This window comes from Suillus discolor, assembly GCF_016758755.1.
Source record: "Suillus discolor strain FC423 chromosome Unknown F5147scaffold_182, whole genome shotgun sequence".
NCBI classification, from domain to species: Eukaryota; Fungi; Basidiomycota; class Agaricomycetes; order Boletales; family Suillaceae; genus Suillus; species Suillus discolor.
This window is the reverse complement of record NW_024541429.1, coordinates 1-12804: the sequence shown is the minus strand read 5'-3', so window position 1 is coordinate 12804 and position 12804 is coordinate 1. Positions and strand designations below refer to the sequence as shown.

Sequence of the window (12804 nt, the reverse complement as noted above, 5' to 3'; positions counted from 1 at the left end):
GTAAAAGACCTTGTAATTCCAACCACACATCTACCTCCATGACAAAGTCTACTTCCCCTCTAAACAATCATGATTGCGACTTGTGCCTTCATTATCTCCACCACTCCGACAAAATTGACCTCCAAAACGCTCTATGTGACACCTACCACCATCAGTACAACCCCGTCCCTAGGCTACCATCCCCAAAAACACCCCCGAGCAACCCTCAACCCCCTCTTTGCACTCCTTATCCCAACAAAACCGGGCCTCCCCTCCAGGCTTATGCTAGTAGAATTTTTGATTTACGATTATGTAAGCTTTGGTGCTTGCAGCCGCCAGTGATCTACTACTTACTCTCAACAACTCTAGTTCTCACCATGACTACAACCTTGAAGTACTCTCGCTAGTCACCAAAATTACTCAGGAGATTGACAATTATACGATAAAACACTCGCTGAATTTGTCATTTCTCTTCACGACCAGTCAAAATCATTTCCCAACTTCAAATTGCAACTCAGTAGTGCTGGTGCTGAATTCCCAGACTCATTCTTTGAGAACATGGACCGTCTAATCCTGAGCTTGCATCTGAAACACAAGAAGAAATTCAGTTTAGTTACTCATGACACTTTAAACACCGGTGACACACTTGATCGTGAAAAGGACAAGCAGAGGCGACTTTTCCCTGGGATTGCTGTGCCAGACAAGGAGATGAAGAAGGATGTGCTCATGAAAGAGGTGGATGATATGATGGCTCAGTTTGAAGGTGTTGTGAAGAGGGCAAAAACAACAGATGAGGATGACTCAGAGAGGCCTGCAAAGCGGGAGCGAAGAGATCGATCTCAGTCACAGTCACCACGCCATTGTAGTCCAAGCCCTGACAGGGGCCACAATTGCGACTCCAGAAGGGATGATTGGAGGGGGAGAAACAGAGACGAGTGGCCAGTATTGTTTAAAATCTACAGTGGCCGAATATCAAGTCTCAAAGAGTTTGGCACTTTTGTGCAACTAGAGGGTGTTGCAGGATGTGTAGAAGGTGTGTAGAGCATTGTGGTCCTCAGCATCGTTGTATCAACATACTTCCAGGCATGGTGCATGTTTCAAATATTCAGCAAGGTGCACGTGCAAACTCTGTGTCAGATCTTCTTAGCCATGGACAATAGGTCAAGGTTAAGGTGATGAGCATTGCAGGCAGCCATATTGGTCTATCTATAAAGGATGTAGACCAAGCTACGGGTCGTGATCTCACTCCTTACTTGCACATCAAATCTGAAGCCGAGATGGAGGAAGAGCACCAACGAGTGGCTTGCGTGTCCTCTGGGGCCAATGCTGTGCCATTGTGCTCGAAAGATGAACCATCAGCGACTCGGTCCACCAGATGTCTGACCTCAATCCTGACCTCAATGAAGACTTCGTGAATCCTGTAGCTCAGATGAAACGCACTCTTGATCTCAGTCCTGTAAAAATCATCAAAGCTCCTAATGGCTCCCTTGATGGAGCCGCCCTAAGGGGTGCAGCTTTGGCTAAAGAGCGATGCGAGCTTCATCAGCAAGAAGCTAATGAACAAGCTGACTCTGAAGCTCGAGACTTTAGTGCACCATCATTGCTCCCTTAACCCTCCCATCATCTGGTAAGTCGACCGAACCCGAGCCAAAACAACATCGTATGATCCACACTGGTTTTTTTCTCGCTAGCGCCGCTAAAAGACTTATATTGTCTATGAGTGCTGATAATATCCTTTCTTCCTCAGATAATCGATTCCTATCCAACGTTGCCAGAACCAACAAGATGTTCACCTACAATGGTATATGATCGCAGCTCGAGTGGAACTCCACCTTGAGCATCTCCAATGCCCCCCAACCCACTGCTGACACCAAGTTCCTTTGCAAGGTCAGTTGTTTCCTAGCCCTCTATGCTTTATCTAATCATAACCTTCCAGACTTCAATCATTGCAACTATCGGTGCGCTATTTGTGTGTTTAGTACAATGTTGATCCTCTCTAGGTCCAAACACGAACACCGTTGAGAAACTTGGCGCCCTGAGGCGCGCCAGTGTCAATGTTGGTCAGCGATGATCGTACATACAATTTCTACGACGACTGACTCACTCCCCTTCTCTCAGTTTGCATGAACTTTTCTCATGGTTCATATGATTACCACCAGAGTGTCATCAATAACACCAGAAAGTGGGTAATTCAAATTGTCCGATCATCCGACTGTTGGACTGATACCCGATATTAGCGGATCCCAGTGGACGACCTGTTGCGATTGCTTTGGACACAGTGAGGCTCATGCACTCGTGTCATAAATTCATGCTGATATTCGGCTGATAACAGAAATTTGTTGCATCCTTGTAAGATGCCCATCACAATAAGGTGTCTGAGGCAAAGTCATATACTCTTTCACATATTTGTTGCATCCTTGCAAGATGCTCATCACAATAACATGTTCAAGCCAAAGTCATATATTCTTTCATATACTTGATGTGCAAAGACAATAATGTGTAATTCCAAATCTAGATGTATCATAGTGTGTTTTATTTGTCAGCTCCACCTGGTCATATCAATTGAGGGTTAATTTCCTGATGTCCAAACTCCAGCTCATATGTATCTTTTGACCTGATTCACGTTCATTGACCAGTTGATATCTGTGGAAGGGCCTGTCCGACAAGCCAAAAGTGATGCACTCAAGAACCAAGGTATGTGTGGCTTTGTCAAGTTGGATTATTCAAAATCTACTGACCGAATGTGTTGAATCACAGTTTGGATGTCAGAGAAGAATCCACGAAAGCACATGGCATCTAACGTTGCAGAACCTGTTGTACACATCAGGCAATTGACTAGACTTTGACAGAGATTTATCTAGCCTTATTTAATGTATAATATTTATAATATTTATCATAATTGTAGATCACATGATAAAGAAATAGATAGGCAGCCTACATAGGTGAAATTTGCCAAAGCTATGATATTGATAGGCCTGTGGTACCGGGTTGTGATCTACTGACACACTGGTGCATCATTGTCAGATGTATCCAATCTTACATGGGTAGCTTCCAATGACGATATATATAATCATTAACAATGTGTCAGGAAATGATGCTAGATTATCATAGTCTATCAATGTGCTGATTTCCCACCAAACATACCTGGCTTTAGATAGGCAGCCTCCGATGGCAGGAGCTGCCATCAATAGTGGTATGATTGGGCATGACATTGGCTTACCGTGGTCTATCAATGTGCTGATTTCCCACCAAACATATCTGGCTTTAGATAGGCAGCTTATGATGGTGGAATCTGCAATTGCTTACTATGTGTCAGAGTGTGATATTGGGCTGCCATGTTATGGCAAGATGCCGAGCTGCTACCACATGTGTATATGACTACATAGATATTTTTTGATGGTGGGGTCTGCAATTGCTTACTATGTGCCAGGGTGTGATATTGGGCTGTCATGTTATGGCAAGATGCCAAGCTGCTACCACACATGTATATGACTACACAGACATCTTCTTCTGATGGGATCTGCAATTGCTTACTATGTGCCAGGGTTTGAGATTGGGCTGTTATGCCATAGCGCAATGGTGAGCTACTACCAGATAGGTCTACTGTTACAAAGCTGGTCACTTTAGACACTTCATTCACAACCATGGTCATATTTTTGACAAACATATAGCCTTACGTTCCTTGCAATAGACTTATGTTCGTGCCAATGGTGGAGGATTCATCAATCAAATTATGGGTTAACGTGCTTTACAGACAGTACAGTACAAAATACATAGATTATGTAGTGTCAGCATTGGCTCGTTCTTGCGAAGCAGCGCATTTTGCTCGAATTTTCAACAGCGCACTGTTTTCGCTGATACTGCGCTGTGAAGATGAAGAATTAGGAAAAATACGGCTATGCAATGTGTCAATTTCAATTTCGAGCATTTATAATTGATTAAATGAATCACGAACTGCATCCACCACGTCATGAGGTCAACAACTTCCTCACTTTCATCGGGATCCTCCAACAGGTCAAGAATGCTGTGATAGAAATTTTTGGAGTCCGTAACCATGTCGGTACATGAAAATACAGACGATGAACTCAATGAAAATCGAACCTAAATGCACAATCAGCAGGGGAAAGCTTAGTTTATACATTTTCCTACATACCTGTGTAGCAATATAGGCCAGGGATCCTTTGGTAACAGACTTCATGCCGTGGAGGTAAGCGTTGCCGGAATGCGTAGCTTTCGGTTCCCTATCCACCGAGCTTGGGGATGTAAAAACATGTTTGAAACCCTATCGAGGGAAATGACTGAGTGAGATGTTCATCACTAACAACATGAACTTACAAATATTAGTATCTCGCTCCTCAGTAAACCCTTCCATGGATCTTCAGGATCATAGTTATACTCGGCATATAAGAACATAGGCCACTGGTCACCGTGTACTGCAGTTTCGCCGCTCTTTAGACTCAGCTTGGTTCTGAGTTGTAGTGTGAGGACAGTTTATTGAATGATGGAAAGACTTACACTACATTTGACCAGTCAAGGCCTGCTGGGCAGAGCAATGCACCGGTGACTTCATGATTAAACCCGCAATCTGACTTGATGTTTCGGGAGAGGGGCGCTATGACTACTTGTCCTCTGGGCACAAGCCATTCAAGAACAGCAGACTTCAGAGTTTTTGTATTGTCGCCTCGCGCACTGGAAGCCCCTTTACCCAGCTGCAGAACAGTGAGTATGACAACTTCCAGTTTTAAAGACTTACCAATTCTCCCACATAGATAATATCCTCCTCCTCCCCCGTAGTCAAATGATCTAAAAGTCCAGGATAGGAATCTATTAATTCCACGAACACCCTGTGTTCACGCTGAATGCTAGTGTTGAAAGTATTCTTAACACCTGGAGGACTGCTATTATGATAATTACACTCACTCTGCTGGATAATCCTCTATAGGAGAGTCCTGTAATTCTTCGAGTCGGAGGATCTCTGCAGTTAAAAGAGCAGGATAATTGCATAAGGCGAACATCGTCCGACCAAAATGTCGGCCATGCAGGATGAGGGGATTCGATGAAGTTCTGATGAGGATAGGTCAGGACGGTAATTTTGACCATTTGGAAGAGCACTGACACTTTTTTACGTGGGCCCAACTGAAGCACAGAACCAGTGTGCTTGCACGAAGGATCGCCAGAGGGGGGATGGTTCTCATCGCTACTCATAATAAGTTGAAAATTAGACAACCCTAATAAACGAGACGCTTTATAAGTCCAAGCAGACAATGACTTAATGAAAAAAAAAACTTGCCATTCGAGCGCTATTGAGAGCATAACGGAAAAAAGCATGGCCATCCAAGCCCCATACATCTCATAATGGAAAAGATATTGGCCATCCGAGCGCCATACATCTCGTAATGGTTAAAAAAAACTTGCCACAGAAGCGCTGTAGAGATACAACAATTGCTGGGCACTACACAAAGTAAGTAGCCAGCAATATAAAAATGTTGTGGTCGTGCACAGCCTAGTCTGCTTATACTTGCAAGACAAGTGCGTTCGACCCGAGGGGTTAGCTATTGGATTGGTCTGTAGTTAGTGAAATGATAAACGGTCAAAAGTCCGAGCGTGGGAAACAAAGTCCGAAGGTATATCTACGATGTCCAACGCCAAAGCGTCGGGTCCGATGTTTTGGGTTTGGGTTTAGCGGGTTTCGGGTTTGGGTTCAGTGGGTTAGTGGGAATGGCAATAGCAAACGTCGGGAAAGCGAGCGGTATGCGGATATATGATAACAATGGGTATTTCAGATAGAAAGAGCGGTAATATTCGCAATGTCAACTAAGAACTACGAAATATCGGGTTTGACCACTAAGTATCGGGGAACGGCTCCCTACTACTTGGATAATGAAAATACTCGTAGTCAGTCCAATATATATATAAGTACATAGAAATCCGGAACCCTATAGGCGAAAGTAGCGGCCGATGATTTCGGGTCCGAAGTACATGTAAACTAACATGAGGCGCTGCGGATGATGGGAAAACATGTAATAGTGCTTGCTACGACGTGAGTAATGTGTGAAATAATCAACTACTCACCTAGTGGGGCTAGCAAGATGGGACGGGACACAGATAGGGCACGAGCGCGGGAAAATATCGGGTCCGATGCGGCCGAAACGTCGGGTCCACTTGTCAAAGCGTCGGGTTTGCATCGGGTTGTGCGGGTTACATTTAGAAAGTGACAGGCATTGAATGTGTATCGGGAAATCAGTGAATATGAGCCTAGCGCGAGCTCGAGTGCTACAGCGGGAAGAAGAAGATCATTATACATCGAGGCAAGGTTGGACATGGAATGGATGGATGGAGGATGAGTGACGGAACCAAGGATGCATGCACCGATGCGCGACCAAAGCACCTGAACGGGCGAGCGGCCGACGAAGCGCCAAGTGCGCCGAAATGAGATACAGGTCGTGCTGTGTTTGGAAGGTGTTTAGGGCGTTGTAGAATTAGCTCTCTACGAGGCCACAGAGATGTTAGTCTCTACATCTCATAGGAACTTAGCTTCTGACTGTCCCCAGTCAGCGTACATAGGGGTGGATGGACTTAGTGAATTTTTGATGGGAAAAGTCACGTGATCATGGGTGAAACACACCAAATCAGATGTGTAGCAGGCCCACTGTGGTCACATGAATTGTGGTGAGCGGGTGGAATTGTGCTGACATAATGTGGTTCATTTCCAACATAAAAGCCGGCCACGCATCGCGCTTCTCTTCTTCAATTCAATACTCCATCGCAGCTTCACGATTATCTTTGCTTCTATCTTCCATCATGTCCTCTGTCATCTTTAACCCTGCTATTGTTACGCTGACCGTCGGTCGGCGTGTGCGAACTAGGATGGGTCTTCTCAGCGACGACTCGAGTGAGTCTACTGAAGCTGAGCGTGGTCTGACCTTGACGGAATGTCAAGGGTTCCTCCGGCGATCTCGGTAAGACGGCGCTCGTCGAGATGCAGGGCTAGCGGATACGTGCTAAGTCGTATGGGGGCAACTTAGAAGTGCGGTCTCACACAAGGAAGCAGTTAAGCTTAGATGAGCAAGTTCTGGGGATGAACCTAGTAGATTAAAGTAAAGTCTAAGTACAATAATCTGTGTCTACTTATAGGGAAGTACTACAAGTATTCTAGCTCAGTCTGTAATCAATAGTATATCGTAAATCTATGATAGCAAGACATGAGGGTCAGATAAGATACATGAGGCTTAACCTCTGATCAAGCATGCTGCGCCAAGGGCAGCTGCGCATAGGTACAGGAAGCGCCAAGCGCGCTCCGGATCTTCATGAAGCGACATGCTGTATGCATGCGCTGATCTAGGGTGTCCATGAGGCGTACTGCCTCCATGGATCAGGTACAAGGCTGTCTAGGCCAGGGGCGGGGTCATAGCGCCAGGGGCGGGGTCATAGCGCCAGGGGGCGGGGTCATAGCGGTCCAGACTGCTGTCTTTCTAGGCGCAGGCGGCGCACCGCCGCGCGGGGAGTCTAGCAGAGCGGGGGGCAGGCGTAGGGAGAGCTGGGGCTCTAGTAGGTGTTACAGATCCCTGTAACAGCTATGTTGACTGCATCTCCCTCTCCCTCCCCCGAACCTGAGGAGCGCCCGCAAGATGGTGGCGACACGTCTACAAATGACACCACTCTCAATGACGTGGCTCAGAAGGAGCCTGAAGAATCCGTCGCAGATCGGATCGACCATGCATGGGCGGCAGTTCTCAATACTATGCATGTCTGCATAGACACATCTCCTCCCTCCAAGCCTGAACTCTTGGAGGAGCAGGAATGCTGGCTCCGTGATTGGAATACCGTGATGGTGAGTGGCACTGTCCGTATTAAGTGCTTACATTTGCTAATGTTTTGCTTGCAGTCCAATATGACCTCTGTCTTCCACCGTGCGCATGCGGCAGAGATGCACTTGTCCCTGAACGATGTGGATGCGGTTACGTTAGCTGGGGGTAAGATCGCTGCATGGATGCTAACAAGAGCCATGAAGACGTGGAAGGAGAAGGCGGAGGGGTCTGCCGTGACTGCACACCCTGGTGTGCGCTGAGAAGGGGAAGGCGAAGAGGGTTGTCACTACTGAGAAGACAGTGGAGAAGGCGATGGAGAAGTTGGGTAAGTAGAAGGCGCCCGAAACCAGTCCTTACCATCGGAAGATGCGAGGGCTGCGTTAAAGTGCGAAAGGGCTGTTCATTTGGTGAGTTCGCAGTTATCACTTCCTTTTCGTTTTTACTAATGCTTGATTAATTTTAGTTGCCACTAAGAACAAGGGACGCACGCCGGCTGTGCTGAAGTGCAAGGTGCCTCCCTCCGTGCAAATGACTGCGCCGGATGCTGGTGAGTCCGAGGTGGAAATGTGGGTGAGGCTATGGCCAATTAACCCATTGCCAGCCACATAATTCAGTACTTTATTTCCAACTTAGTCAGACAGCCCAAGGTTGAGAATTGACCCAGTGAGGCGGGCCATCCAACGTGGGCCCATGTGTGCTTATGCACGGATGGGCCCACAGTGTGGAATAGCACCCATGCTAGCGGGTGGGCCAAGTGTTGATGCCATAGGTGAATGGGACAAATGTAATGGGCCAGAAGGTACATGGGCCCAGTTATATATCTCAGAAGGGGGAACAGATGGGCCCAGCTACTTATTCTTGGGGAATTTTGATGTCAGAAGAGCCAACAGGAAAATTTCGAGCCCATGATAGTATCAGGCATGGCTGGCGAATGGGCTTCAGCTTGTATCGGAATAGCTTATGGATGAGCCCAGCTGGTTATTGACAGTATCAGAAGAGGGCACCAGTGAACCGACCAGTTATTCCTGGGCCCATCACATTACCGGGAAGGGTTGGTTGGATGGGCCAACTGGTTATTTTGGGCCAAGTAGATACCAATTCAGTGTGTGGATAGGTCAAATATGCAAGAGCTGGCCTGGCACATACAAATTCAGGTGCGGATCGGCCCAGTGCACAAGCATCCGGAAGGGCCCAATTGGTAAGGTTTAGGCCCAGTGCACAGATATCTGGAAGGCCCAAACTGGCCCAGCACATGCACATTCATGCAAATCAGGCCATCTGAGGTGGGTCCCAATATGCAGGCAAGTCGGGTGGGCCTATCATGGAGGAATTCCCGGTAGTCATGGGTGGGCCATTAGTATATGAATGCGGGTACTCATTTAGTAGGGGTCACGGATGGGCCCAGCTAGTTTTTTTCAGCCCACCAGATATACATCTGATCCCTCCCGGAGGGGCAATGCATGGTCCCATCTATCAGTACATATGCTGGGTAGCCTTGAATGGGCCTATGAATGGGCCCAAGAGAATATGCATTTGATCTTGGAAGGGCCGACTAACCTGAATATACGGCATGGACTGCATTTTATATTGGAAGGGCCAGCTAGTTATTTTGTCTGGCCCATGATAGGCATCTGATTTCGGAAGGGGCAACAGTTGCGCCCAGCAGGATGTTCTTCAGCCTAGTACATATGCAAATAATCTCGGAGGAGCTTCTGGATAAGCCTAGTGCAAGTGTTGGATCTCAGAAGGGCTCGGCTAGGGAATTTTGGCTCAGTCAGTGCATATTGAGTCAGAGACTAGTTATGTCAGATGCAACTGGTGCAACAGAAACAAGTGATTAAATACGGGACAAAGTTCAATACGAATGCTGATCCGGATCCGACATTGATATACATGTCGGAGGGATGCACCATACACATACCATCCACAATGATGCACATCGTTTTAACACTCAGAACAATCATCGGCCGCAATCATCATTCCGTAGTCGGAAGTCTCAAAACTTTGCCACTACCGCATGAATATCACAGCTTCATGTAATCATCATAAAGTAAAGCATATTCTCACTAGGGAAGACAAGATATTGAATAAAACAACAATGAAGCTTGTATCTACAAAATACATAAACCCAGAACTGAGCTACAGGAGATGGGGACCATGAACAACATAGTAAGGAAAGATGAAGCTAAAAGTACAGAATATATAGGGTATATGATATAAAGAGTCCCGGAAACTAGTTGGTCCAAGATGTACCGGATGGGGTGACATTGCTCTCTACCAGGCATCCGAGGCGTTAAGGTGTTGCTCCAGTGCGTCCAACCGCTGGTGGAGGATAGTCTCCACTGAACACACTCTTACATCCAAGGTGTCCACCCGCTCATTGGTGGCCAGAAGATCAAATTTCCTGCCGAGGTCCTGAATGCCCTGCAGGATGTCTCTTGCAGTTGGTTCAGGATCGGCACGGTTAGTCGGCGCAAACTGATCACCCTGTTCGGGCTGTTGGCTTGTGCTAATGATCGCGAGCGTTTTCATCAGCACATCAGCCAGCAGGCCAGGTTGTTGGTCTGCCTCTAAGAGTCATCTCAATGAGTTGATGTTCTTCCATTTGGATGGAAAACTCACCTTCAGCGATATTAAGTGTAACCCCGAGAGATCACAGGGGACTTCCGAATGCGCGTTCCGGAGTGCTCAGCAGAATTTGATGCAGCCGTGGCTGCCTTTGCCTGCTTTCTCTTCCTCACACCGACACCGTCGATCGCACAGGTGACCTTCATGAGGTCGCAATTTGCGCATGCAAGTCGCATGCATCCGAGCTTTTTGTCCGGAAGGACAACACAGGGTATGTCCAACTTCGTGCATTTGTCGCACTTCTGGGGGTGATAGCGAACGGAATGCTTCAAATTTGTTAGCTTGTCTTGCTAACGATGGACAAAACGACTTACCTGGCACAGGGTAGCAATATGAGCATCTGAGCCCCATTCCGCAGGCTTGGACTTGGGTCAGCATCAGCGCCATGGATAATGGCGAGTCACATACCAGAGTTTCTGCGTCCCGGAAGCCCTGGTCATCGCCTAGCAGAACATCCTTGTCCGTGGTGACAGGCAGTAATGCCTTGAGCTGTAAGCCGTTTTATTCATAAACCAAGATCAACAGACATACCTTTGGTTTCACATAATAATTCTGGTGGGCCTTGTTTTGACATTCGACTTGAACTTCCTCTTCTTTTTCAGAGGCTGTTGGGACGGGGAAGGCGACTTGGGGATTTCAATTACAATGGCCCCATCCATATCTTCATTGTCCGCCTTTCTCTTCTTGCTATCGCCGACCTCAAAAACTCCCCTCTGTGTTATTTTGTCGACATAGAGGTGGTGGAATCTTGTGGGTGGACCTGCCTGACGACCGAGAAGGGGCGGATTCTTACGCGCTCATAAGCGTGAAGATCGTTTCGGTTCTGCTACTGGCTTGGCAATAATATCCGGGTCCACGCGGGATGGCATTGATGCTAGAGCTGAGGTCGTCAAGGGTGGGACAATGTGAGGTGGTGGGGTGGGAAAGGTGGTGGGAATTGCGCTCGATGTCGCAAGTAGAGAAACATCAAGGACAGAGGGTGGGCGATAGTCCACGGTCTTCTTGAATCGTGGGTGGCTCTTGATTCTTGGGTCGTCTGCTGCGACCGAGGTCCAATCGGGAACACTCTCAAAGGTGCCACCCTGTGAGTACTGCTGTATAATGGCAGCACAGGAGAGTAGCAGGGGAGAGAATGATGTCGCATTCCCTGCATAGAGTTTCAAGTCTTTGGCCTGTGTGAAATGGTCAGGTTTGCAAAAATTCTGAAGTCGGAGAGGAAATACAACTTACCACTCGCCTGGCAATCTCATCCGAGAGCCTTAAGGTTTCTGGGTCGGCTTCCTTCAACTTCATGCAACGCTTCATGAGCAATTGCACAGCAGCCAGAGTGGTGTCCAGGGCGTTGTTGGCCGCTTCCTGAGATATCATGACGAGTTGTGAAGGAAAGAGGTTTGTTGATGCAATGAACGGAAAGTAAACAAGAGAATATATTTGTGTGGGAAAATGTCTGGCCGTTATCCCAGTCCACCAGTTGTGGGTGTTTCCGCGAACTGTGGAGACTCAGAAATGTGGCCGGGTGTCACAAATTGTACAAAACAACTGTGGCTACCGCTCTCGGATTCGGTCGCGACAGCCAGTATATCCACACCGGGAAATGTGGATCCACCACTGATTCTGGAAAATCATGTAGAGTCCGGATATCCCATACACGGCATAGCACCCATTATGGGTGAGAAGTGGATTAAGGCTTGTCGCAGTGGAGGTATCGTATGTCAAACCACGTGTCATTGTGACAACAGACGGTAATGTGGTGCGTGCCTCACCATTACAGACTAGCCGCCGCCGCCGCAACAAGCCTTAATCCACTTCCCACCCTCACAGATGTGATGCATCTAATATCCTGGACAACAGATTATGTTTCAGGTGGTAATGTGGATCGGCCTTTCCCGATGTGGATGCGGTGACCTAAGACAACAATGGTCGCAGCAGTTCTATTGGGTTACAATAATTTACACCCGGTCCACATTTCAGAGCTTCCACAATTCGCGGAAATGCCACAACCAAGGGTTGATAAGTAGGCACTTGGATGATTTTCCAACACCAAATTTTCTCTTCCGTATCTACATTAAAATACTTGCTTCAAATATTAACTATGACACCTTCCAAGGCAGCTAATGATGCCCTGAAGCCACTCTGGCGGCCGTGCAACCGCTTCATCAAGCATTGCATGAAGTTGAGGAGGGCGATCCAGAGACTTGACATATCTGATGACATCGCCAGACGCTGTGGTGAGTTTTAGTTTCTCGCTTGGACTTTGAATTCCTGCAAGCTAACCATTCCACGCAGGCCAAAGATCTAAGGATTCATGCTGGGGATGCAACTCATTTTCCCCGCAGTACTCTCCTGTGCTGCCGTCATCCGGCAGTACTCCAAGGGCAGTGCCTTTCAG

The 12804-nt window shown here is 47.3% G+C and overlaps 4 protein-coding genes across 4 annotated transcripts; 2 read left to right on the top strand and 2 right to left on the bottom strand.

The window, feature by feature from the left end:
* Positions 1–69: 69 nt before the first annotated feature.
* Positions 70–1591, top strand: F5147DRAFT_794221 (uncharacterized protein; the record flags this gene model as incomplete). Its single annotated transcript, XM_041443135.1, has 5 exons — positions 70–291; positions 463–1012; positions 1063–1111; positions 1172–1307; positions 1355–1591. The coding sequence occupies 5 exons, from the start codon at positions 70–72 to the stop codon at positions 1589–1591; spliced, it is 1194 nt and encodes a 397-aa protein (XP_041284624.1).
* Positions 1592–3757: 2166 nt separating this feature from the next.
* Positions 3758–5184, bottom strand: F5147DRAFT_589149 (uncharacterized protein; the record flags this gene model as incomplete). The annotated part of the gene is made up of 8 exons (XM_041432135.1): positions 3758–3875; positions 3935–4080; positions 4133–4261; positions 4315–4447; positions 4495–4688; positions 4733–4841; positions 4900–5043; positions 5096–5184. 8 exons carry the CDS (start codon positions 5182–5184, stop codon positions 3758–3760), a joined length of 1062 nt encoding a protein of 353 aa, XP_041284623.1.
* A 2371-nt stretch (positions 5185–7555) lies between these two features.
* On the top strand, positions 7556–9324 carry F5147DRAFT_659583 (uncharacterized protein; the record flags this gene model as incomplete). Its single annotated transcript, XM_041434607.1, has 7 exons — positions 7556–7810; positions 7865–8020; positions 8052–8112; positions 8251–8357; positions 8421–8586; positions 8776–8889; positions 9089–9324. The coding sequence occupies 7 exons, from the start codon at positions 7556–7558 to the stop codon at positions 9322–9324; spliced, it is 1095 nt and encodes a 364-aa protein (XP_041284622.1).
* Positions 9325–10061: 737 nt separating this feature from the next.
* Positions 10062–11783, bottom strand: F5147DRAFT_782139 (uncharacterized protein; the record flags this gene model as incomplete). Its single annotated transcript, XM_041442731.1, has 7 exons — positions 10062–10357; positions 10432–10681; positions 10730–10774; positions 10824–10904; positions 10988–11203; positions 11246–11587; positions 11646–11783. The coding sequence occupies 7 exons, from the start codon at positions 11781–11783 to the stop codon at positions 10062–10064; spliced, it is 1368 nt and encodes a 455-aa protein (XP_041284621.1).
* Between the last annotated feature and the right edge of the window lie 1021 nt (positions 11784–12804).